Here is a 27,213-nt window from a genome sequence, read left to right as displayed (position 1 = left end):
GAAATAATGTGGTGTGATATGTAGTGTCATGGGTATCCAGATCTTCCATCTCTTCAGCAATGATTTTTTTGCCTCTGGAATGCATCCCACTTTTGCATGCACAATAACCAAGTGAGATCCAGATTAGTGAATGTAGAAAGCTTTATTACAGTCAATGTAACTGCTGCTTCATTGAAAACTGGACTTCTTGGCTTCAGAATTTTTGGACCTTGATTGGAAAGTGAATGAGTCAGGAAGCTCCTTCAAAGAATGGTTCTCTGCTGGTCCAGACAGCACTTGATGCTGGGACTGGTCCCTATTAATATGCTCCTGGTAGCAGACCCACAACCGTAGCATAAGGGGTACCTTTGCCATCTGCTGTATCTTCAAAGAAGCCTAACTTATTAGCAGCACAAAAGATTAACCTACCTTTGATAAGGTCTGGGGGAATGTAGAATCCTTCATTAAGTTCCATGCAGTGAACAACGTTTGCATTTGCAGTCTCCAGGCAGAGTACTTTGTTGCAGTCAATGGAAGCGCCAATGTTGTGTGGAAGCTGCACAAGGAATTTACTGTGGGTTTTGGAATGAATTATTGAACTAACAGCCACTACTGATAGATTATTCATATGCTGCATGGTTGTCATGTATATGTTGGAATCCTGTCTTTCTACCTGTACATGAGATTTTGTGATATAAGGGCTGCCTTGTGCTCCACTTGCTTACTGTCACACTTGCTGGTGCTAAAGTCACTGCAAACACCATATACAACTTAAAGAAGTATTGGCCACAAAGTATTGTTTTCAGATAGGGCATCAGCTATAGATCCCTGAAACTTTTGTGTACTTCAGGGAAAAATTCTTTTCTGTTAAATAAAGAAAAAGCATCTGGAAACATTTGTATCCCTGACATAAGTGCTTTCTTCCACTTTTGATAGTGCCCGATCTTTTGCAGCTTTGAAGGTTATGCGCTGTAATTGATTTCTCTGGATAGGATTGCTAAAAACTATGTCCATATCCCACAGTTCATCTTCAATAAGTGTTCTAAGAATCTTTCTGCTAAGCATTTGTTCCTCTCCAATCCTGTTCAAAGCATATTTCTCTATACTTTGCCTCTGCATCAGCCACTGCTGCTATTTTCCCATCCAGTAGAATCTCTGTGAGGCAATTTATAAACTCCAGCTGAGTCTCAGTAATAAAGTTAGTGTTGATTAGTTGTACCTTTTGATGGGGCACTTTACATATACTCTTGGTGTTGCACTCGGTGTGATATGCAATGTCATACGCATGGATATCTTTTGTGTCAATACATCCACTTTACCTCCCATGCAACATTCTCTTTAAGAGTGACTGCTTCATACAGTTTCTCACCTGTCTTAAATGTTAAAACTGTGCTTAATGAATGCCTTTTGGCTTCTATTTTATGGCAAAAGAAGATGGTGTTCTTCTCAAAATTCATGTCATGGGGCCTACTGTGGGACTTGTCCCGGCATCTTCAATTTTTTTCCTGATGCTCTATGTACTTCCTCTCCAATCTTGCCAAATTCAGTTTATGGGTGCACTTCTTACAGCATGTAAGGGTCATCGAGCAGTGTTTGATGAGGTCCTCCAGGGTGGTATTCTCCAAAGATTCAGTTACTAGTCAGTAACCTTTGTCTTCCCATTGATGCCTAAAAATGATCCAGACGAAAGGAAAAACAAGGATTTTGTAATAAATTACTTTGGGATTGTAATTAATTATGTGACGTGCTGTGTAGTTCTGCAAACATGTGCATATTGTTTGCGGTTGGATTCCAGTAATTTCTGGCTGGATGCTGTCGTCTTAACCTGTGCCTTATTATAACTCTTGGCATAATAAACAAAACTGATAATCAGTACCACCAAACTGTGTCTTGATGCAGTGGTGGCAAATCATATTGAAGCACTCTTTCAGTTTATTGTAATCTCTAACATTAATTTTTTTATCAGCTATCATGTTCTGAGCATTAGCTGATAACACAGTACTGTCAATCACAAGTAACTTCGTTGGGGCTGCATATTTGACATGGCTGTATTAGAGTATATATATATTTTTTAAAGTTGATTTTTAAACATTTTCTGGAATCTATAACTACCTAATTGTTCTAGGTTTGTCATGTTTGGTACTGAAGTGTTCATCTGATGATGTTGTATTATCAACATTTCCACCAAACAGAGGCCCAGCGAGTGCCCCCTGCCACACCACAGAGGGTGACACCATTGAATTTGATACTATATATTTTTACACTCAAATGACACCTCCCTTACCTTTATATCATTAACTTGCCCATTGGATTACACATGCTTCCAGACTTTATCCTGGGCTCAACCTACCACAGAAATAGTAACTGCAGCAGAACATTCTATAATAATCATTCCTTAAATAGGCAAGTGCTTGGAGAAATGTTCTAATCCCTGTTCTGATTGAAATCCCACCCACCCAGGCATCTCATCCCTTTCTAAAAACCCAAACAAATGGTTGGGCCTTGCAGCATGGCCTGGTAGATGACAGATTCAGACTATTTCAGATTAAAGACGGAAGTGAATTCCAAAATTGAAGAGCCCTCACCAGGACCCTAGTTCAGGAAATCCACTTAAAGTGAAGCATGTGCTTAAATGCCTTCCTGAATCTGGGTCACAGTGTGTGGGAGGGTTCCCCCCAAAATACAAAGTACTTTATCTTTTAAGCTCAGTGAAAGAGGTGATTGGCATGTAAGAACAGCAAATAATTACTTATCTGCCCCACTCAATTATCCATCGTTAACATTGGGGACAGAGCGGGATGGATATCTCACTGTAGACTATTAGGGTCTTTGCGGCTTGAGACAGAGGATGATCCCATTATTGTGGAGAGGGCTAATAGAATGTCAGAAAGAAGATTGATAAGGAGCAGAGCTGTAGATAAGTATTTTTTAGACTGCCTGAGCTATGAAGTAATGACAAAGTCAATAAAGGATGATATCTTTGACAATCTCTCATCTTATTCTGCAATGCAGAAATGGCTAAAGAGCAAGATTTTGATATACAGGTATGGCTGAGATGATACAATTCATGGTGTTAGTACAATTTTTTTTTAAGCATCTGATTTGGGAATAGATTGTGGTGTTCCTTATTTGAAATCTGTAATATTTTGGGAGCTCTAAAATTCATTTATTTTGGGAGTGCTAGACATGCAAATATTGGGCCAGATTTCAAGAACTGGCCATTATTTTTTGCCTTCAGTCTGTAGACTTTTCAACATTTACATGAGACTGCTGAGGGAGATCATGAAATGCTGTGAAGTCATGTGACACCCATGTGCTGATGAAACCCAACTGTACGTCTGTCTCTCTGCTAGCACAGCTTCTGCCATCATCGGCATCCTCCAGTGTTTAGAAATCAAGCGATTTTGCTGAAGCTCAACCCAGAAAAGGCAAAAGACCTGCTGGTAGGAAGAAGAAAACATGATTAACAATCAAAATGGTGCAAAGCCTCTGGACTGCGATGGGCTCATGACTACTCATGGATGTGCAATTGCCAGAGGAGCAAATATTACTCAACATCACTGTGGTTGCTCCACTGTTGGGCTTTAAGAAAGCAAGTGGGGCTCTTTATAGGTAAAACAAAATATGTTTTTGGCTATCCAAGCATCAGCACTACTGGCAATAGGATTGCTGCTCTTGTCCTATATAGTAGGTTTCAGCAGGTGGTGGAGGGAGAGACTATCCCAAACATATAATTCAGGAAAGGAGAAGGGCTAAATAATTTTAGTGACATTCTCTTAAAAAATCAACTTTGAGTTGTATTTGACAACTCTCCTTTTAATCACCAAATGGACGAATAAGAGGGAAACCAACTCTTTGTTTTTTTTTTTAAAGTTGATCTCTATTTTAGATAAAATAAACATTATGTATAAAGTGGATGATTATTTGAGGCTTTTTTGTGTGTGGAGGGGATTTGTTGAGGAGTGCATTATGGATTTCCGGAGATATTGGCTCTCTATGGGAATTCATATGATAAGAATCTTTTTTTGAGGAATTAACAGCCGTGCTAGCAAGCAAATTACTGAACCTACACATGCTCTGAATGCAACTGTGCTGATTGGCATCGTGGGGCCAACATTGATCCATAACTCTAAGCTTTGCCGTAAAGAAATATAAATGCTTGCATGCTCTGTGGTTCCATCTCCCATCTTGTAAAAAAGGTTATTGCTCTCTGATTTCCTTTTAGAATCAAAAAATTTCAAATTCGACAGCAGTTTCTGAGAGTTGGATCCATGCCTCTGTTTTCTTCTCCATCCCCTGTTTCTCGATTGTGGGACTCACTGGACTACTTAATCTTTTGCTGTCTTAAGCAAATAAGAATTATATAGGCAAAAATGATAGCAGCATTTGTGGAAGTGGTAGGGACAGCTTCCACGGTCTTGTTCTATGTAATAACTGTTTTAAAAAGAAATTGTTCTCTTTTTTTCAAAAACTCTTATCTTTTACTGTCTCAGTGTTGATTTTGGATGCTAATCGTATCATGTTTATTAAGCAGCCATGTGCAGGGATCTATCTCATCTCTCATACATTCCCCATGAATACCTCTGTATTTCATTAAATCTCAGAATAAGAGGAAATGTTTCCTGGCAGGGTAATATTCTAACAGCACATTGCAAATGTGCAGAAGGGCCCCAAGGTCAGAAACTCTTTTTGAAAGGTTAATTAAGTCTGAAAGAAAGGTATTATGTTGTAATTAAATAGTAATGAATGAGGAGCTGTGAAGTATTTGGTGTATGATGCAGTACCACAAGGCAAAGCTGAAATCATCTGCAAATTTATTATTTTATTACATATTCTATTATAAAATACCCCTGGGTGTCAGTGTAATTTTTATTCCTGAACTTGGATATGACAGAAGGGGGATTAAGTGGTCAGCTCTGCCATGCATATATGTAATCATAATACATCTCAAGAGCAGTTCTAGGAACTTTAATAACATTCCTGACATACTTAAGAGAACTTTCGTCAAAAGTGCAGTGCCTTTCCAGCTAGGTAGAACTTCATTTCTAATCAGAGTGTAATGTGCTTTTTACTGTGTTCACATTGGAAAGGCTGCCACAAGTTTTCATGGCTTTAAATTTCACACCAGTGTTATAGAAACATCGTCATGACCCTATTTAAGAGTCCCATCAGAATTTTCCTCATAGTCCTCGTGCTTTCGGTAGCATTTCAACATTTTAAAGTGCATTGGGGGGGACCTTGGAGACAAGTTGTCAATCCAGATGTGGATTTTTTGAAAACATGGTATAAATTAGCTGATTCAGACTTCTGATCACAGCTTTGTGCCCAAATATTGCACTTCGTAATTTCAGAGATCAGTGAAGAATTAATTAATCTTCTATACCGTATGTACTACACTATCTAAACAGAAACATAAGCTACCAGCAGTTGGCAGTTTTAACTCCTAATTACTCTGTGCCTAGAAGTCAAGACCTTAGTTATTTTGTGTGTTAAAATAAATTGCATTTATAAACAATAGCCATATTATATAAAAAACCAAAATGGGAAATTGCAGAAACCCTACTTTTACTCAGGGCTAAATTAAGGCAGAAACACTGTGGGTATACACGTAGGGGCCCGGCTTCTGGAGTCACATGATATTGGAATGTCAGCTTTCACTTTAAATATTTCTAGCCCTCAAATATGACCTGAGTGTAACCGATGCTTTGTCTGCCTGAGTTTGCAGACAGCCTGAATAAATAGTTGTTAGAGTTGTTAATTGCCCCCATTCATCACAGTACAATGTTAAATCTGAAACCTGCAGCTCTGGGGCACTCCTACTGACAGCATCCTGAGTTCTAGAAAGGACTCTGTAGGTAGGGGGCCCTCACTAATGCCACCTAATCATGGCTCTTATAGGGGTAGTGGGGGCTGTGTCCTCCTTTCTCCAGTTGAATCTCAGTGCACCTGAAGATAATGGGAATGGTGTTCTGGAAAGGGTGGATAAGTATTCTGCCCAAAAAGGAGTGATGGTGAGCTCTCACTAAACAACGATTCTGTGGGTGGCACCAGCCACTGCCATCCCAAGGAAGGGATGGGGCATGGCATGAGGATGGCATTAGTGGGACACGTGGGTTATGCGTATGGTAGCAGATTGCCTTAATCTGATTCTGCCTTCCTCTGTTTGTAGATTGTGCAGTCTTTGCTCACAGTGGTAAGCACTTATGAAAGTCAGTAGGCTCATTTAGTGGAACACTAACCAGCATGAGAAAGGGTGGCACAGTCTAGCCAAAATTATTTTTTAAAGCTGCTTAGGTGCCTCTTGATGGTGTCATCCTTTAGATATTCTAGGGACAAATTTTCAAAAGCAAATTATCTAAATTATGCCCATTGGCCTGCATACGAACACCAATACATAAGCTCAAACCCTGATTTGCGGGCACACCTGTTAGAATCTTACTGATTATTTTGCTCCCATTTTCCAATATATATTTAATAATCTAGAATTGCAATATTTGTACTTTGGCTCGTATTTTGGTAACATGATGAAATCAGGTCCTCTGTATCTTCAGCACTACTTTCATCGTCTCTTCAACACAATTAAGGAAGTATCTTCAGCTAGAAAAATGTTTTCTAGCAGCCTGTTAAAATATGCATCCTTCACCTGTCTCATCGGGCAGATTGGATTATCCCTCACAACTTTGCACACGCCTGAAAATCTTTCAAACTCATGAATAAACAGCCTGATGCAAATATTAGTCTTAAAATGATGTGAAAAATTTAGCTAGCAATGAATCTTTCACAGAAAGAATGGACCACACTGTCATCCATCGTTTTCTACCAACTACTAAATGCCATCTCTAATGACATTGAATGTAATGTAACTGTCATTGGAAGTGGTCTATGGGCTCCTCCTCAGGGCAGCTCAGTACAAATTAATTCAAAGTGTCTGATTCGCCACTCATCTGCATTGTATGTAGTCATTTACACTTGAGCAAACAAGAGTGTAAAATGCTACCAAATTGGAATGGTGGCATTTTATACCCAATTTTGACGAGTGTAAATGGCTGCACAAGGAGTGAGGCTGTGTTTAATCAGGCTGGAAATGTCTTCTCTGGAGGAGCAAGTCAGTTTACTATATTTGGTAACTTATTATACTGTCTTATATATTATATTTATCTGTAAATATCATATCCTTACAGATATTTTTGATTCCATAAGAAGCATTAATCAGTGTTTGAAATATAATAAAATAAATAAAAAATAAAAATGGTAGTTGCTACATACAGTATTTATACAATAGTGTAACCTAATTAAAAGGCAACAAATAATAATTTTTGTAACCCCTTTTCAACCTTATCCATAATGAAGGTTAGTGAGGAAGGATGTTATACTCTCATACTCTGCGGCTGACATCAACAACATTCAGTATTTTAAAATGAAAAGTATGTTTAGCCCTTATGATTGCTCTGATATAATTTTTTTTAAAGACGGGGGCACTTTGTGCTAGGTACTATACATACACACAATAAGACTAAGATTACAGTCAAAACAAAGTGTGGGAACTAAAAATCAAAACACAATATCATCCTTATACTTTCTTAATATATGATACACTAATGCATTTATGAAAAGTAAATGTTAACAGTAATATTTTTAAAAACAGCCTATAATTTGAGTCCCTTGATCGTCTGTGCAAACTTGTGAGTGCAAATGACAGAATTTAGACATTTAATTACCGGATTGTTCATCAGCTGGTTAGATAGCTAAATGCTGGCATTTGCACTCAAAATTCTGTATCAGAAACTGATGTAAGACTAAAGTTGCAGATACAGTAAAGGACTGGTTGAGGCTTATTTAAAAGTTGGCCTCAGAAATGAATGTCACTGCTTTTAATGAAGCATTGACAATAGTTAGATCTACGAAGGGTGAAGGAGTTTAGCAGACAGGTGGCAGCCAAAGTTTTGACATTAAATTTAACATAATATGGGGCTCCATAGCACGTGTAATACATCTTTTCTTTTTAAACCAATAACATTGTATTGAACTGTAATCCTTTTTTGACTCTCAAGTACAAAAACATATAATTTTTACATGGAGACCTTTGGTGTGCATTTTGTTTCTTTCATTCCTACATGTACTTAAAGTAGCAAAAATATTGAAAATCTTAACGTAAATATCTACCGGTCAGTAAGGACCTGATCCTACACTTATGCATACAAGTAACTTCATACATGAGTAGCTTCATTGAACTCAATGGGACTGTTAATGTGTGTAAAGTTAATCAAGTGTGTGTTTGTAGGATTGGGCCCTAACAGATGAATTTTCAACACGGGATTTTAGATTCACAGTGCCTCTTAATGACTGTTGTTGCTAAATCCTTGTACTGACAACGAGCTGCTAATACATGTTTTAGTTCAGTAAGTTCTAGTTAAAAACCTTTACCATCTGGAGTAGTTCATTTTACTGCAGTATTTATAGTATTTCTCTTTCTACACGTAGTTCCTACAAGTGCTACATGGTAAAGGTAAATACTGTGTTTTGGCAAACACCTAATGTTTTGGTGGTACCCATTGCAGTTTCAATTTGTATGGTAGATTATATAATAAGCAGAAAGAAACTTTACTCCAAAATTGTCAAATGCTCTGAAATCAAATGAACACTCCGTAAAATATTATACAACCTCTCTCTTCTTAACTACATTACCTGGTTTAACCTTATAAGCCAAATTCTAAAGTCCCTGCTCAAAGGCAGATGCTCAGCTGTTGTGAAATGTCATAGCTCCATTAACTTTGAAGGAGCTTTCACAATTTACACTGGCTGAGGATAGGCCCCTCAGTCCATACTTGAACAAAACTCTGTGTGCTGTCCATGGGACATCAGGATTTGGTCCTGTGATTTTTATCTAATTATCTAAACTAGTGCCCTTCCCCCTTATAACATTGGACTCTGTGGCTGATTAACTACTACACACATATTCAGATACCTCTTCACTCTAAAATATAATGTTTACAGATTTCTTCTGCATGCTTTGTTTGCAGTGTTGTTATAGCTGTGTTGGTCCCAGGTTATTAGAGAGACAAGGTGGGTGAGGGAATATCTTTTATTGGACCAATTTCTGTTGGTGAGAGAGACATGAAGATGGTCCAGTAAAAGATATCTTATTCTTCTCCCCCTGCCTTGTCCCTTTTGCATGGTTTGGCATTTAGGCACTGGGGACGGCTGACTTTTAGAAATATTTTACTTGTCTGCGGAGAACATTTAGTAGCTATACTGACTGCAAAGCAAGAGGGAATCTGTGCCTGCAAACACAGCAAAAGCAACACATTAACAAGACTGACTTTTCTTCTTATATTCAGTGGTCACAGTCTTTGGGAAAGCAGACAGCCCATTAGTGATCAGTGTGGAATTGCCCCTCGCTGTGTTTATTGGATTTTATTTGTTACATCTCAGTTCGTTCACAAAGGAACAGGATCAAGAAGAAGGAGGAGGAAAAAAAAATCAAACCCACAGCAAGTCACTGTCAACCAAACAGCCTGTTATGTTGATTAAGGTGCAGAGCATAGGCATGAACCTGGATGTTTGCTTCAGTGACTTCAACATCTTACAGGAGTCAGCGGCAGATTTTGTTCCAATGGATGCACGCTATGTTGTCCATTCTGCCCTCCCCCAACCCCACTAGAAAAAAAAAAAGAAGAAATATATTTGTATATGCAAATAATCTTAAATTTAACAAATCAGACTGAAAAAAGCCTAAGGATTGAGTTATTTACTTCAGTGGAAAAGAGCACAGCTTAGTTTTTTGTTTTTCACATGTGAGAAGTAGGGATGAGAAACTCTTCTATTGTTTTCTGAAATTTAACTAGAGTTTGAGCAGCGAGGTCAAAGAGCAGTTATCGTCAGAAACAAACTTATTTAAAATACTATCTTCTTCCTCACAAGCCCAGCTCCTCGTGTGTATTCAAATTCACATCAGCTGGCTTTGCTGACTCTTATAATTTTTTGGTACTGTTTACTCCAGTTAACCCTGCAGGTGATGCTCAAGCCCAAAAAGACACAGGCCAAGTGCAGATCAGTTTAACACTTTCCTACCTATTAAAATGTTGTTGTTGCTGAGAGTTTCTCAGAGCATTGGGTACAATGTCTACACTGTATTATATGCTCTGTATATAGAGAATTTTTAGAAAACATTTCTAGGAATAGTCTTGATGGGGGTGGGGGGAGATGGGATCAGTTTCCACAGTGATCAGGGAAATTGTGCTGTACCCTACTAGCAAAATCTGTCTTTCAGTAGGGGTTTCATCTTTAATATGGTCAGTTTGTTGATTTAGATTTAAAATAATTAAAAAGATGCCTATCCAAGGTCTCAGGTGCCTTAATAATACAAAATCCCAGTAGCATTAATCATTTCAACCAAAACTCAGCCAGCTACCTACAGAAACTCCTCTTCGGCCCTGTATTGTTGTGGAAAGATCACTCTCAGCGCTCTCCAAAACACCTACCAAACAGTTGTCTTGTCCTGGAAGGGTCACCAAATTTGGGCTATTTCAAAACTTAGGGAGCAGATTCTAGGGTCCTGGAGCCCTCCCAGAGAACGCCTTGCCAGCCATCCCGTCTCATTTGTAATGAAGGGGATCCAACTCAAGTGCCCTGCTGACCATAGATGTGGCACTATGGCCTGGGAACAGAGGGTATACCTCCAGTAGGCTGGTCTCAGGACAGTTAGGGCTTGTAGGTCATAAGCAACACCTTAAACTCCACCTGGAGACCAATGGACAGCCAGTGTAGTTCCTGGAGCTCTGGTGACATGTGCTCCCAGCGAGATGCCCCACTCAGTAAGTGAACTGCTGTGCTCTGCACCAGCTTCAGTCTTTGAATGGTTGCAAGGAGAAGCCCCATATAGAGCACATTCCAGTGTTTCTAATTTTGAAGTAATTAAGGCTTGGGTAACATTGGCAAGGCCTGCATCCGAAAGAAAAAGTCACAACCCCCTAGCCTGATTCAGATGAAAAGCTGACCGGCTTACAGCAGCTGGGAGTCTAAAATAATCCTTAAGTTGAGAATCCTAGTAACTGACTGTTGACATACTTCCTCAATCACAGGGACTGATACTACCTCTGCCATCTTCTCCCAGCTGATCAGTCTTGTCTAGTTAAGTTTCATCCAGCTTGGTCTCCTTTATGCCCCAATCTCATCAAGACAATGACTGAAGAGCAGAACTACACCATCTGAGTTGGATGAGATAACAACACATACAGTTGGGCGTCATCAGCCTAATGACAACACCACATCCCTTGCCTCCTTGCAAACCCTCATGATGGTCCTCCTTAACTGGTTGGCAACAGTATTGATTGGTGTTTGTCTTGCTCGCTTGAAAAAGAGGACCTACACCCGCTACTGCTAACAACATAAAGATACTCTTTGCTTGCTCAAGGAATAGGAGGTTTATGGTTTTTGGAGAACAAGATTGTATACATTATGTTTTCCATACATAATTATATGAATTAGACAATGACTATACATAAATAGCTGTTACAGTTAATTATTGAAATTAGAATGGAGCAGTAGTACCATACCATTCCAGAAACTTCTAACTCTCAAAGATTGCATCCAATCACAGTAGCATAGCAACACGTAATATGCTTTAGCATCTTCTAGCTAATGCTCAAGGTGATTCAGATCACCACCTGGTCTAGAAAGTACAACAGATCCCACCTTTGTTCAAAATATTCGGCCAATTCAAGTGTGATAAGAGTTTTCACCCACCTCTATGTTATGGAACTCCATTGCACATTAGATGTCATTGCACTCTTCTTGGTGCATCAGCTGCAGCTCTATGGCTGTATAAAACCTGAGGCTGAGAGTGCTGAGAGACTACCCTATAGCTACGTCTACACTTGGAACTCAGAGTGTGATTCCCAGCTTGAGTAGACATGCTCATGTTAGCTCTCATCAGCAAGTGCACTCAAACTAGTTGTGTAAGACAGGCAGTGGTGAGCGGAGGCACAGGTTAGCCACTCTGAGTATGTACCTCTGGGGTCTGGGCTGGTTTGTACTTGGGGCAGTTAGCATGGGCTCCCACACATTGCTGCCTGTGCTGCTGTGGTTACCTTTCTATTTTCAGCATGCTAGCTTGATGAGAACTAATGCGAATGTGTCTCTCAAGCTGTGAACCACCCCTTCCGCCCCACACCCTCATGCTGATCTTCTTGGTAGTGTTCAGTAGCAATGCAGTACAGACGCCCCCCGGGTTACGCAAACCTGACTTACGCAAATCCACACTTACGGAAAAAGTTCCATAACCTAGAAATAGTTTTTTGGGTTTTTTTTTTTTTGAGTAATAGTCGGGTATATGTTTCCGACTTACGCAAAATTCGAGTTATGCAAGGTGTTCTGGAACGGAATGCTTGCGTAAGTCGGGGAGCATCTGTATGTGCCACCTTCCCATAAGATGTTTTCAGATCTTGTCCTGACACAGAGATCCCTGTGTTGGAACAGAAAAAACAAACCCAGCTGTCCCACGTGCTCATGTATCCTACTACCTGACAAGCCAGAAGTCTTGCCCAAGTCCTGACTTAGACATCCAAATTTCTCTGTGTTCTCTGCAGACCTCTTGCTGTCTAATTTTCACCCAGGTATTAACCTCAGAAGAGTGGAACTCCCTACTAAATATTTTGCTACATCCTTTATTTCTTGTCCCAAATGCCATTTTTGGTAGCCCAGGCATATATATGTGTGTGTCTTATATTTAAGGTACATAGTAAATGTAGAATATTTGCCTGAGTTACACTGTTGAAAATAGAAAAAAATATTGTAAACATCACTAGGCACCAGCATGAACCCAGCGCTCATTCTGAACCTATATTTATCTTCTGTCTCTGCAATTATGTACTTCAGTGTTACACAGTGTACCAGGTGTGGTTGTATTTAAAATGCCAGCTGTCCAAAGGAACATCACTATGTTCCATCCGTGAATGGAAGCTGCAGCAGAGGACCGCAGCAAAAGGTTTCATAAGACTTCTATATCCTACTCATTTATCAAATGTCAGCTGTGCAGTAGTTAGACAAATACAATTGTTTGGCTGTTAACAGTTCTACACTATGCGGCTTCTCCCCATCCTCCACTCTTAGTCTCCTCGTGTGTTCACGTGTATTTTTGAAATGGAGCAATTTCTTTTTAATGTATATTTTTAATAGGAACATTTCAGAACTCACAGTGCACTGTTTTCCTTTATGCCATGTTTAGCATTGTTTGGAGTGAGGAAGGAAGGAAGAATAGAAATAAATCTGCAAGGCTCAGATACATCCTTGATGACGCTGAGGAGTGAGAGAGTTTAAATTAATAGAGGGGAGGGAGTTTGTTCACAGTGTCTGACTTATTGCTAGGTTAGAACCTAGAGCAAGAGATATTTTAACTAACCACAGGGGAGTCGTCTTGTCAAATCAATAAGGATATGGTGTCATTTTAGACACACACTTTATTTTTTCTTTAAATCCTTTTGTCTTCAGGTTAAACCTATATTTTCAGTAGTTTTTGTCCTGGTGGTTTTTCTTGCTTTTTCTTTTCTTTTCTTTTCTTTTCATATTGCCATAATTGTAAGGCATCTCTTCTCTGCTCAGTGCACCTAGGCAACTGAATCATTGATATGACTTATGTATGGACATAAAGAGGAAAATGTGCCTCCAAGCAAGAAGCACTCTGAAAAATGAACATGCAAGCCCTGTCTCCCACATTAAGGACATAAGGGCCCAGTCCTGCACTAATCTCTGGTGAGTGGATGCCTGCATCTGTGTGGAGTCCCAGTGAGTTCAATGGCATTCATAGACTTTAATCATAGAATCATAGACTTTAAGGTCAGAAGGGACCATTATGATCGTCTAGTCCAGGGGTAGGCAACCTATGGCACGTGTGCCGAAGATGGCACGCGAGCTGATTTTCAGTAGCACTCACACTGCCCGGATCCTGGCTCTGCATTTTAAATGAAACTTCTTAAACATTTTAAAAACCTTATTTACTTTACATACAACAATAGTTTAGTTCTATATTATAGACTTATAGAAAAAGACCTTATAAAAATGTTAAAATGTATTACTGGCACGCAAAACCTTAAATCAGAGTGAATAAATGAAGACTCGGTACACCACTCCTGAAAGGTTACTGACCACTGGTCTAGTCTGACCTCCTGCACAACATAGGCCACAGAATCTCACCCAACCACTCCTGTAATTCTGCAGTGTGGAGTTCAATGTAGGATCAGGGATTAGGACTCCAGTTCAGCAAAGCCCCTGAGCAGCTTCTTAAGTCCATTTCTATTTGGCAAAGTACCTGAGCACATGCATAACTTTAAGCATGAGTTAAAGTCCCATTAAGGTCAGTAGGACTAAAGCACATGCTTAAAGTTTAATCAGGTGTTTCAGGGATGTGCTGACCAGTGATTGTTTTGTTAGCAATACATGATGCATCAGACAGTTAGGCCTTGGCTACACTGGCAATTCACAGCGCTGCACTTGCTGCGCTCAGGGGTGTGAAAAAACACCCCCCCGAGCGCAGCGAGTGGCAGCGCTGTAAAGCGCCAGTGTAATCAGCGCCTGCAGCGCTGCATGCTCTCTCGCAGCGCTGCAAGCTATTCCCCTCGGAGAGGTGGAGTACTTGCAGCGCTGCGAGAGAGCTCTCACAGTGCTGGAGGCGCGACTACACTCGTGCTTGCTGTGAATCTGCGAGTGTAGCCAAGGCCTTAGAGTGGTAGGAAAGAGACCCGTGTTAAGCATTCTGGATGCCATTGTTATAGGCCGAGGCTCCGGAGTTTGAGAGCTAACAATTGGGATTCCATTTGCATTGCTGAGCCACACTGAACTAGGTCCGTTCTGAAACCTGACACTCTTTCTTCATTTTCCCTTATCCTGTTACAGGTGTAGTTTGTTGATTTATAGATTCCAAGGCCAGAAGGGACGATTGTTATCATGTAGCCTGACATCCTGTATAACACAGGCTGTAGAAATTGCCTGAATTAATTCCCGTTTGAATTAGAAAATATGTTTGAGTAAAGCATCTGCTCTTGATTTTAACAATTGCTACTGATGGAGAGTCCACCAGGATACTTGGTAAATTGTTCAAATGGTAAAAAATTATGCCATATTTCCAGGCTGAATTTGTCTAGCTTCAGCTTCCAGCCATTGGATCGTATTATACCTTTTTCTTCTAGATTGAAGAACCCTCTGTTACCAGATTTCTCTCCCCCATGTAGGTCCTTACCAACTGTAATCAATTCATCCACAACCTCCTCTTTGTTAGACTAAATAGATTGAGCTCCTTTAATCTATCACTATCAGACATGGTTTCTAACTCTTAAATCATTGTTGTGGCTCTTCTCTGAACCCTTTCCAGTTAATCCACATACTTCTTGAATTGTGGATACTAGGACTAGATACAATATTCTAGCAGCGCCAACTACATAGGCAAAATCACCTCTTTACTCCTAACTTCAGGTTCCCCTGTTTATGCATCCAAGTATCACAATGGTCCTTTTGGCCACAGCATTGCACTGGGAGCTGATGCTCAAGTGATAGTCCACTTTCCCCCTCCCCCCCTCAAATCTTTTTTTGAGTCGCTGCTTCTGAGGATAGAATCCCCCATCCTGTAAGTATGGCCTACATTCTTTTTTCATAGATATGTATGTCATATTCCAGGGTGCAATCTAGAGAGGTGTGTCACCACCCGCCCTGCAACCTTCAGTGCCTCAAAGTGCTTTGCCAACCTGGGCCCCTCTCAAACAGCATGCAGCTCACACCCTGAGTATCTGTGGATAGCTGCAGCCTGCCAACAACACTCCAGTCACACTCTGGCTTCTACCAACCTCAGTTACCACTTGCAGGGTGACCTCAACACACTCCCAGTCTTGAATTTTCCCAAAAATGTGTGTTCTGCATTGTACTGCCCAGCCCTCTCCTGGACAGTTCAGATATTAGAGGTCTATTGCCCTTGTAAGTTGTCAGTATTCAACAGTTTGCTTTTTAACAGGAGTTACCAAGCAGTTCAATTTAAACACAACACTGGATTCATTTTGATTAAAAAGTAAAACAAGTTTATTTAATTACCAAGAGATTTTAAATGAGAACAAATATAAGGCATTAAAGTCAGAAATGGTTACAAGAGAAACAAAGATAAAACGCTTTCTAGTAACTACAACTCAACAAACTCGACTTGCTTCAAGGTAAAATCCTTACCACATGTACCCAGCAACACTGCTAACCAACCTTTCAGGATCCCTCCCAAAATCAAAGGGCTGGTTCCTTTGTCTTCTTAGGTGAAAGAGAGAGAGAGATAGGGAGAGGGGGGGAAAGATAACCCTGGGGTGTTTTTCTTCCTCACTTGAATAGTCCAGACACCCTTTGAAATGTATTTTCCTGAGGGTTACCCCTAGAAATAAAGTTGCTTCCTGCTGTGAGACATGGAGTCTCATGGGAAAAGAGGTTCCGTGTGGTAGCTTGCTAAAATGCAGATCAATCTGTTCCTGCCCCCCTTCTTTGCCAAAGAATGGCCACTTGATAGGTGACTGACAATCAGCTTTGGTGACACCTGGCTAGAGGCGTCAGCTTTCCTTTTGTGTTCGAGGAACAGGTTTACCCCTACCCAGACTTGTCATAATTTCAGCTTATGTTCATAACTTTACATGTAATGTTGCTACATACTTTTCACCAGGATATTATTGACCAGTGAGTTGTTAGTTTTTAGATGATGCCTCACAAGGCATATGTTTTATAAAGATTACTACAATAGCATGTAGGATGTGAATATAGGGTGCCTTCGGTTACAGTATATGTTTACATTTGGCCATGTTAAAATGCATATTGTTTGGTTGCACTCAGCATACTAAGCAATCCAGATCACTCTGTATCCATGGCCTGTTCTCTGCACTGGCTGCTTTTTGTGACCATAGTCTGGCAGCAAGGGACAGGTGGTCATCCTCCTAGCTCTCAGACTCATGTGCTGTGGTGTGTAGTCATGCTAGGTAAGGATTTACAATGCTCCTTTTTTGAAGACACAGCAGGGTGTATCCCATTACAAAATTCCTCTGGCCTGCCCTGAGCTAAGCTGGCGTTTTTTGGATGGATGATTCTGTTAACCTCCATTCCTCCTTTTTCAAACCACCATGACTCCAACAAATAAAACCAAGTATAGTGCTTGATCTTGTGAGCTGGTAAGAATTTTCCTGTAAGGTGCTGAATGCCCTTAGCTCTCATTGCTTTCAAATTAAGTAAACTTATGACTGCAATGGAGCATGCAGTTATACTTACCTTTTAAGTAATGTGTCAGTAGCAATAAATAATAAAGAGGGAGTTAAGGGTGCTCAGCAACTCTGTGAAGATTTTATTACCTGATTTTTCAGAAGGACAACGCCAGTTCCCATTGAAACCAATGGGATCTGCAGGTGCTCTGCACCTTTGAAAGTCAGGCTATTCTGAATCTTGGAGTAGCATTTTACTTTATATTGCATAGCTCATTAGTGACGGGAGAACCATTTCAAACATTAGCAAAAATAAATCCAATAGTTCTACTTATCGTTAACATTTCTTCTTGTCACTATGGGGTAGGTTTTCAGAACAGAGAATTTTGCAGCATGATTTTTATTAATGATAATGGAAGTTGCTTGGCTGTCCCTGTGCAGAAAATTTCCCCCTGATGTATGCTTTGGGTAGTAGTTAGAGATGATGATAATCTATTCTACAATTTATTTCAAGTACTACATTTTTATTATTTGCAGGGTGGCACACTACATTAGAGGTAAGCATAACTGCATACATTATTGATGTGATAGCCTCACACAATTTTATATTTTTCCTTAAATCATAGCATTTCCAGATTAAATAATACTTAATGTTCTTGAATGTTAAGGCTTTTCAAAGGCATTGGAAAGAAATTCATCTCCAAAACTGCCAAATATTAGGAAATAGCTTAACACTGTGGTCTGTGCAGCACTTTCTGGTAGTCCACAGCAGGCTGGCTGATCATATGCGTCCTGATTCAGCAAAGCAGTTATGTGTGTGCTGAAGTGCTTCGCTTGAATTGTGGCCAGGGTGCTGGTTCTCTCCCACATTTCTAACTGCTAAGTCTCACTACAAGAAGCTAAAAGTACACTATATAATTTCCAAATATTGCTTTTCTGTATAAGATGTTACTGTTGCTGTCATTAAGGATTAATAAACTCTTTGAGGCAGGGTCATCTTTTTGTTCTGTTTTTACACTACCTAGCACAGTTGGGTCCTGGTCCATGATGAGGCCTCCCATGTGCTACTGCAATACAAATAATAATAAGGGAAGTTTTGTGATTGCAAGTGAAAGTGGGGGTAGACTATGGGATCATGAACAGAAGTGGAAGTGTCCATAATCTATATTTTAAGATGTGGTTCACACTATGGAAAAATCGTGAGAACCCATGCTTTAATTCTGTTAAAAAACTATTCTCTGCAGCAGTGATTCTCAACCAGGGATATGTGTACCCCTGTGGGGACTCAGAAGTCTTCCTGGAAGTACATCAACTCATCTAGATATTTTCCCAGTTTTACAACAGGCTACAGAAAAAGCACTAGCAAAGTCAGTCCAAACTACAATTTCATACAGACAATGACTTGTTTATATTGCTCTATATACTGAAATGTAAGTACAATACACCTCTACCCTACTCTACTCTAGTTTGTTGTGGTGGTTTTTGTGAATAACAGAGTGGTGAGACTACAGTAAGATGGTTTAGCGTCACATACACCTCTACCCCGATATAACGCAACCCGATATAACACTAATTCGGATATAACGCAGTAAAGCAGCGCTCCGGGGGGGCGGGGCTGCGCGCTCCAATGGATCAAAGCAAGTTCGATATTATGCGGTTTCACCTATAACACAATAAGATTTTTTGGCTCCTGAGGACAGCATTATATCAGGGTAGAAGTGTATTTATATTCCAATTGATTTATTTTATAATTATATGGTAAAAATGAGAAAGAAAGCAATTTTTCAGTAATGGTGTGCTGTGACACTTGTATTTTTATGTCTGATTTTATAAGCAAGTAGTGAGTAACTGAGTTCAAACTTGGGGTTACGCAAGACAAATCAGACTCCTGAAAGGGGTACAGTAGTCTGGAAAGATTGAGAGCCACTGCTCTGCAGGACATAACAGTACATTTATAGCATATGGAGTCTGTTAACCTTGGGTGACTAGTTCAAATACAGATGAAGGAGCTGTGACTGCAAGTTGCTGTCATCTAGTAGCTTTTTTGGTGATGTGTTTGAAATTACAGTAACTCCTCGCTTAACATTGCAGTTATGTTCCTGAAAAATGCAACTTTACGTGAAACGATGTTAAACAAATCCAATTTCCCCATAAGAATTAATGTAAATAATGGGGGCTAGGTTCCAGGAATTTTTTTTCGCCAAACAAAAGACTATATTTTTTATCTATCTATCTATACACACACACACAGTATAAGTTTTAAATAAACAATTTTATACTGTACACAGCAATGATCATTGTGAAGCTTGGTTGAGGTGGTGAAGTCAGAGGGTGGGATATTGCCCAGGGAATGCCTTACTGCTAAATGATGAACTAGCACTTAGCTGAGCCCTCAAGGATTAACACATTATTGTTAATGTAGCCTCACACTCTACAGGCAACACGAATGGAAGGAGGAGACACAGCATGGCAGAGAGAGACAGAGACACACACCATGTGTGCGTGTGAGAGAGAGAGAGGGAAAAACAGAGACACACACTGTGTCTGTGAGAAAGAGACGTGCATTGCCCCTTTAAGTAAGCTGCCCCCACTCTAAGTACATTGCCTTTTTAAGTAGATCAGCAAGTTGAGACAGCAGCTCTTGCCAGGAAGCTCCTTCCATCCTGAGCCCTATCGTGCCCCCTCCCCCGTTCCCCCCTCTGTGGAGATGGGGTGCAGGAGCAGGGGACACCCTGACATTAGCACCTCTCTTCTCCTCCCTCACTCCCTGCACAGCAAGCAGGAGGCTCCTGGGAGCAGCTCCAAGGCAGAGGGCAGGAGTAGCACACGGCAGTGGGGGGAGGGACAGCTGAACTGCCCATCAATTGATAGCCTGCTGGGCGGCTGCTGCAGAGGGAACTTAGGGTAGCTGATAGGGGGTCGGCCGGCCCACCCTGGTTCCAAGACCCCACCAGCTAGCTCCAACGGGCTGCTCTTTCTGCAAGCAGTGGACAAAGCAGGTGGCTGCAAAACAACATTATAAGGGAGCATTGCGCAACTTTAAACAAGCATGTTCTCTAATTGATCAGCAACGTAATAACGTTAATCGGGACGACGTTAAGTGAGGAGTTACTGTAGTTAGTTGTCTCAGCCCTTAGTGACCAGTTTCCATGTCTCAGACAATCTTGTGCATAATCTCAGTAGAGAGTTGATAGATTGAATAGGCATGGGAACTGAATGTAACAAAAAAACAAATCTCCTGCTGTACCTGTTCTTAGGATGAACAGGACACGTCAGTCCCCACAGCTGTCCTACTGCATCCTTCTCTAAGTGCTAAGTTCACAGAACACGCCTGCTAAAAACTAACCCTCATTCCCTTAGGGTGAAACTCACAACAGAGCACCCAAAGAACCCACTTTAGGGTTAAGTGGAAATATGGACTTGGACAGGCTGGCTTCCTGAAGGTGTTTGTTGTATTGTAATTGAAAGCAAACTGTACTGTACTCTGTCTTCAAATGTTCATGTCTCCAGTGTTAACATTTGTTTTAAAAAGGTTCATTGCACACCATTATATGCTAAAGGAGCTACATCACAAGAAAAATCAATAGTAGGAAATTGTAACTTTGAATTAATGATACAACTGAGTAGTTATGCCAGAGTAATTTATTTAAGAAAACCACACTGTATTTTATTATAAAATGACTTCTAAAGTGATTTTTTAAATTGTATAAAAAGGCATTTTACTCTTTATGTTAAAGTTTGAAAGTGAGTTAGTAAAGGGCCCAGTCCCAGTTCTGCAAACACTTCAGACTCAACATGATGCTCACTAGCTTTTTTGAAGCTACGTCCTGAGGGGTGGGCCTTGTCTTCTAATCACCTGTTCCCCGAGGCCAACATTAAGTGACCAAACTGTATAAAGGAAAGACTGAACTATTCCTGGGTGTTCTTGTTCTGAATCTGAGATAGTTACAAATTTGTAACTACAGGGAAAACCACTTGTGGATTTTGAAGAACTGACACCTATAAGACCCCAGGCTGGAGTTGGGGTGACCTCTGGAAAGCTTTTTAGCATGCATGTAGGTTCGTTTATTGTTTAAATATGTTCTCTCTTTCTTTCTCTATTCTTTCACCTTACGAATAAATGTGCGTGCTTTTAGAGAGTTGTGTCACAATTTGCAACTGCTGGCAATTATAGCTGTTCATAGCCTTCGGAGAGAAAGAAAAGCTTACAATTCCTCAATACACATACTGGACTCCCTTTACAGTCCGGGATCATTCTTTCACTGTTCAAAGTCTTTTTCCTCCAGATGGTCCTCCAGGTGTTGAGATGGCATGGAGTGGGGGAGAGAAGCCACATGATGATATCATTCTCCCTCTTTTATACTTTCTTCCAGCTGTTAGAAAGATCCTTGCTGTGATGTGGGGGCCAGGCAGTCTCCATTGATCAAGCAGTTTCCATTGCATATGTGCCTTCTCTAAGGAGCCTCTGTGATAGTGGTTTGTGTGTTGATGAGCCATTAATGAGCGTCTGGCCAGTGATGGCTACTCCTTTGTTGTAACTGAAAGGCTGGCCGTGGGTGTTCCCAACCTCACAACATATTGCAGTAACACATATAGCAATACTTCATAATTTCACATATAACTATAGTACATACAATCCAACAGGATATTAATGTTCAATAGATCAAGACATTTAAAATGATAACTCACAAGGCATACTTTGTACAAAACATATCATAATTATATGACAGTGGTGAATATGAGAGTTCCAGGGTGCTGCTTTGAGGTATAGACTGTCACATAGAACAGAGTTTACAGCTGAGACTCCCAGGCAGAGAGAGTTGCACCCCTGCAGGCCAATTTTAGATGCCTATCTCTGAGAGAGGCAGCAGGGCTTAGCAGCTCCCCTGGGCTACCTTAGGCAAGGAGCCACCAGTTTTTTTGTGAATCCCGTTCTGAGGTGCCTCTCTCTCCCCATTCATTGTATAGGAAGCCTAGATGCCTAACCCTGATTTTGTGAATCCCAGTGCTTTTCCAGACACCTAAAAGATAGACATGGTGATGCTCATTTAAGTTACTTTGTGAATCTAACCCATAGCGTGTGTCTTTTGCATCCTCCACGAATGCTGTACCCTTTCAAAGATTTTCCTCCTTTGTTTGTTTTTGTATGTTTTGGGGGAAGAGAAGAAAGGAGAAGTTACCATAATCTTGTGGTTGGGCACTCAGGCAGTTTGGTGCTCCGTGCGGGGGATTCTGAAGCCTTGCTCTATTCCAGCCCCCAGTGGTGTTTCTAGGGAGAGGCAGTGGCCTGGGGTTTTGGTGGTTCATTTTCAGCCAGAGTTCCCAGGCCTCTCAGGCAGGCATGTCTAGCTTTGAGATAATTAGGTGAAGCTGAATCCATTTGAAGTCAACATTTTAAAAAGATTTATTTTGCCCAGAGGAGAGAGACCTATGTAGCAGTTGTATTGATCAGAAGCCAAAGCAGCGTGTTCTAGGGACACAGCAAAGCTACTTGTTTTGGTTTGTACTTGTTTCTTGAGTTTATTGTTTGTAAAATTCCATGGATGGAAATTCAACTAGCAAGGGTTTCTTAGCATCAATCTGGGTTAAGCCAGAATCTCTGGGGTAAATTGCTACCTGGAGAGGATTTGTTTTGTTTCTATTTCTCTTGTAGTTCTGTTCCTAGCCCCTCAATATGTTTCTTGAAACATCTATGTTTCAATGTTATGAAATGTTTAATGGTTAGAAAAACACAGCAGCTAGTAATTAGTGTAAGGAATTAAAGCATAAGAAAACAGGTGATCATAAATGACAGTTTTGCCCACATTAAAACCTCTGGACTGTGTGTGGTGTTTGAGCAAGGTTAATTATAAAGCAGCTAATGATCTATGGAAGTTCATAGAAGTAAATGTGAGATATCATATGATGCTCTTCATAACAACTGTTTTTCCTTCTAATTAATATACCTACGCTGAGTAGCAAACTAAATTGCTAGCAGCTTTATTGAACAGGTGTTCTTTGTCTGAATAGAACAAACCAGGAGTCCAATCCTATTTCCACTGAAGTGAATGAGCCTGATTCTCTTCTCACTTACACTTGTGTTGAAGTCAGTAGGGCTACACTGATGAGAATGAGAGGATCAGGTGTAGAGAGTTTTTTGTTATTGACATCAGTGGGTGCACAGGAGTATTACCTAAAACATGGGGTGTCCTGCTCAAGTATACAGGAGTCTTGGGTAAAACTAGACAGCCTAGGGGATTGCCATTTTCCCTGAGAACAGGTTGGCTTTGCTTTTGTTGGGAACACTGGTGGCTGTTTGAAAGAGGGTAGTTCTATGCTGAATGCTGTGTAGAAGAGTATTACTTTCAGCCCCTGCTAAAAAACAACTTTCAGTTATTAAGAACAATGATGACAAATAACTATTAAGTCTTTAAAGAAAAAAATCTAATAACCAGTACAGAAGATTTTTATGAGCTTTAATCATGTGGGAACTTTAAAGAAGATGTTGTTCTGTTAAGTGTGAGAAAATTTTCCTGATGTGGTGCTAAATTTCTTTAAGGACCTTTTTAAAATTAATTTTAAGTTTTAAGCCAGTGAGTGAATTTACTTATACATCCTTTGAAAAATCATGCTGACCTGAAGAGAAAGTTACAAAATGGCCCAATCCCTACTTAACTTCAAAACTAACTTCAGCTTTCTCTGTGGAACAGTAACCAGCACTTTCATAATGCTATCTTGCCTTTTCATCTCTCTCGCTATCTGATCTAAATTTAAATTTACAAGATTTTAGTAAGGGGGAAAACTATTTTCTTCAAAACCCTTAAATGATACTTTGTACAGCACAGTTAAAGTTTCATTATGCATTTGAAAATAATAATGGCGTTTACAAATCTGTTTGATGCACTTAAAAGCTATACTGGGGAGAAAACAACCCAATTAAGGTAAAATAAATACCCTAAAATCTCCATTCCTCTGTTGTTTACAGCAAAGACAATGAGACTTTAGGAGAGATGCTTTTAAGAATTTAAATTAAATTCTTATGGATCTTAGACATTCATTTATTATTTTTAGGAGATAATGTTTCCAAACTCTCAGGCATAGATAATTTTAGGAGTACTTACCACTGGTAAGGTTTTTATTTATTTATTTATTTATTTTTTTAATAAAAAAGGAACCATAATAAAATAGAAAATCAGTAATAACGTAAAAAAGAAACCACCTGAAAAACCAAATGAGCAGTTGCCAATATTAATACAGTGTGTCCTCTTCTCCATAGGTATTTAGAGAGAAAATAAACCCAGCATCTCATGCAATGCATCTGAGCACACCACAGCAGGAAGAAGATTAACCAAACTGACTTTATTCAATATATTTCTAGTGTACTAAATCACTAGGAGAATGAAAGCCAAATTAAATGGATTTTCATGTAACTTTTATTTGATTAGCTATTTTTTGTGTGTGTGTGGGTGCAATGTATGGAACAGATTCCTGAGTGCTAAATTGGGCAACAAATTATCTTTAGTGGCTGCCAGCCCACAAAAGCTCAAAAGGCTTCATGACATCTGAAGGTGCAGAGGGCTAATTCAGATCCCTTGGGGGAGATTTAAAACTTTCTATGTGCTGCTTGCCAACATAGAAGCTCACTCTTAGGCCTTTTGTGGTTTCCCTCTCCCATCAAGTAATCCATTATTCTTTCAAGCCAATGCAAGCGAGATATTATGTTGCATTCCACTTGCTTATAATGTCTTACAACACTTGAATAAAAGAACAAATTCTGCTAAATGTCTGACACCCTGAAACTATTATTGCTGTTAACAAAGGAACAAGATCCTAAGAGACTAGATGATATGGTATAATGAATTGGCTTTTAAGCTGTTTTGTTGATGGCAATGTATTTAAATTTAAAAAAGAGAGAGAAATTTAGAGCCAATCTTTCTTAAAATATGCATGCACAGCTCCTTCTGAACTCCATCTGGGAGTTGCATGTGTCTATGTAAAGGTGTAGTATTTGCCCCTTAGAATAGAGAGGACACCAGTTTATTAGACTTGTAGCATGTTCAGATAGGGGCTTAGTTAGTTAGTATTAATTTTGGATGTAGACTACTTCATAATCTTGTTTCTTTTCCTTTGAGAGAAGAATATTCCTCCCCCATTTTTTTTTTTAATTTAAGAAAATAAGATGCCTTAATTTTTCATTTTACTGTTCATTGCTTTTCTTTCAGCTTCTTGCCTGATTACATCAGCGGCGACTTTGATTCCATTAGGCCTGAAGTCAAGGAATACTACAAGGTCAAGGTAAATTAAATCCCTTTAATGTATTTGCACTGGTTTTTGTTAAAGCACCATGGGACCCAACTCATTAGTGAGAAATCCTTACCACCTACTGATCATCCTCAATTCCTCTTGGCTTCTGAGGAATTTGACCAGGCCTTGTGTTATATGAGTGGCTCAATACAATTTAATAAGTAATAATGTATAGAAGAAACAAAGCGACTTTGATGCAGTTGGCTTTTAGTTGGGAATTTGCAGCATTACCTCAATATGGTAGAGATGTGTAGAGATTTTCCTGGCAAGAAACTATTGCGAACTTTCTGAAAGTCTGAGTTTGAAAGACTGTAGTTTTTCCTAACTAATTTTTACTTCCTGATCTCAATCTCCTATGATTTATATGTAGCGGGGCACCGACATAAGAGCTACAGATATTTTCAGAAATGTGATTTTTCATGGGCTATAATTGTATCCTTCAAGTAACAAACAGTATGTAAAGACTTTTTTGCTGCTGCTTTCTTGATCACATATTGAAACAGTGAGTCCTGCACTGACTAGCTCTGCACTTGACTAATACAGACTTCAGTGGGAATTATGGACAGATCCCTGCATACCTTAATTTGTAGCTAATGCAGCCAGCACATTTTCCACCAACACAGTTAATGTTAACCTTTTCCCTTTTCCTAGGTCTTTGCCTTGGCTATTGATTAAACTCCCCTTCATATTTAGAGTCACCACATCATGTTTAGAATCACTATTCTTAAACTACTGTACATTAGAGAGAATGGTGAGTGAGGTAAAATCTTTTATTGGACTGCACATAACATTTTAGCAGTCTGTTTGTCTGGGACTTTGTGTTCTGAGTCTTACCCTCAGGCCTAAGAAAACTGACCTTTTGGAGTAACATCTGTGAATTTGCAGAACTCTGCTTATGAGCACTGCAGGTACTAGTTACAAACATGCTAAATGACTGTATGTTCCTCATGAGGTGGGTAACTTAGCCTCAGAAACTCACAGATCTGATATTTCTTCTTTGGGTTTCAGCTGTGTAGGAGAACATACAGAACGATGCTCCTACTGAGACTGAAATAGAAAATAGCTAATGGCCCAATTCTCCTCTGCTAGTTCAGCTGTAATATGCTACCACTCCAGGTCCAACGCGAGTACTTGCTTAAGGCACAATGGATGTAAGGTGCTTTGTTGGTATTGTTTTCTGATCTAAGAACTCCCATCTGATCATGAGTTTTCATGTGTTGTGTTCCTAAGACCTAGAGTTTCCATCTTCTAACAATTTGTGAATCTGATCCAGATTCAGCAACTAAATTAATTCCTAAGAGCTCATGCTTAATTGGTTAATGTTTGCAAAGTGAAGTTTTAAAAAATGTTGTTTGTGCTAATTATTAGTGTTTATCTGACTCATGTTGCCTAAGTAAACTGCTGATTTCAAAGTGTAGTGGGCGATCAGGCTTGAAGAGTGCTACCACAGAGAACATTTGACTTAATAGTTGGTTGTACATTGTGCTGTAAATTACACATTGGTAAGTGGGTGTAGCTTACATGTCAATGGATTCAAACAAGGGACTGCTGTAATGTAGTGATGGGGTTGGTGAGGGAGAACTAGTAGGAGGGTATTAGAAGGTGTATGCTAGATCAGGGGGTGTTGCATCTTTTTATGCCAGTTCCTTTTCCTGTTAAAATTTATATGATAAAAGGGATGTTTTAAGCACTTAGAGGATATTAAGGTTTATAAGGAATAGCCAACATAGGTTGGTTTAGCATGGTT

At 39.8% G+C, this 27,213-nt stretch overlaps 1 protein-coding gene across 8 annotated transcripts in view; it reads left to right on the top strand.

Moving 5' to 3' along the window:
- TPK1 (thiamin pyrophosphokinase 1) overlaps positions 1-27,213 on the top strand; it is a 502,338-nt gene that overhangs the window by 216,112 nt on the left and 259,013 nt on the right. For 6 of the 8 annotated variants that reach the window (XM_065583869.1, XM_065583872.1, XM_065583873.1 and 3 more), the window contains one exon: positions 25,385-25,457. In XM_065583869.1, coding sequence (XP_065439941.1) covers positions 25,385-25,457 — 73 coding nt within the window. Of the gene's footprint in view, positions 1-13,584; positions 13,729-24,787; positions 25,013-25,384; positions 25,458-27,213 lie in introns of those variants that run through there. The other 2 variants (XM_065583871.1, XM_065583874.1) reach the window with 2 other exon arrangements.

This window comes from Chrysemys picta, chromosome 2, assembly GCF_011386835.1.
Source record: "Chrysemys picta bellii isolate R12L10 chromosome 2, ASM1138683v2, whole genome shotgun sequence".
Taxonomy (NCBI): Eukaryota; Metazoa; Chordata; order Testudines; family Emydidae; genus Chrysemys; species Chrysemys picta.
Note: the sequence above shows the minus strand (reverse complement) of the source record. Positions and strands in the feature narration are given on the sequence as shown.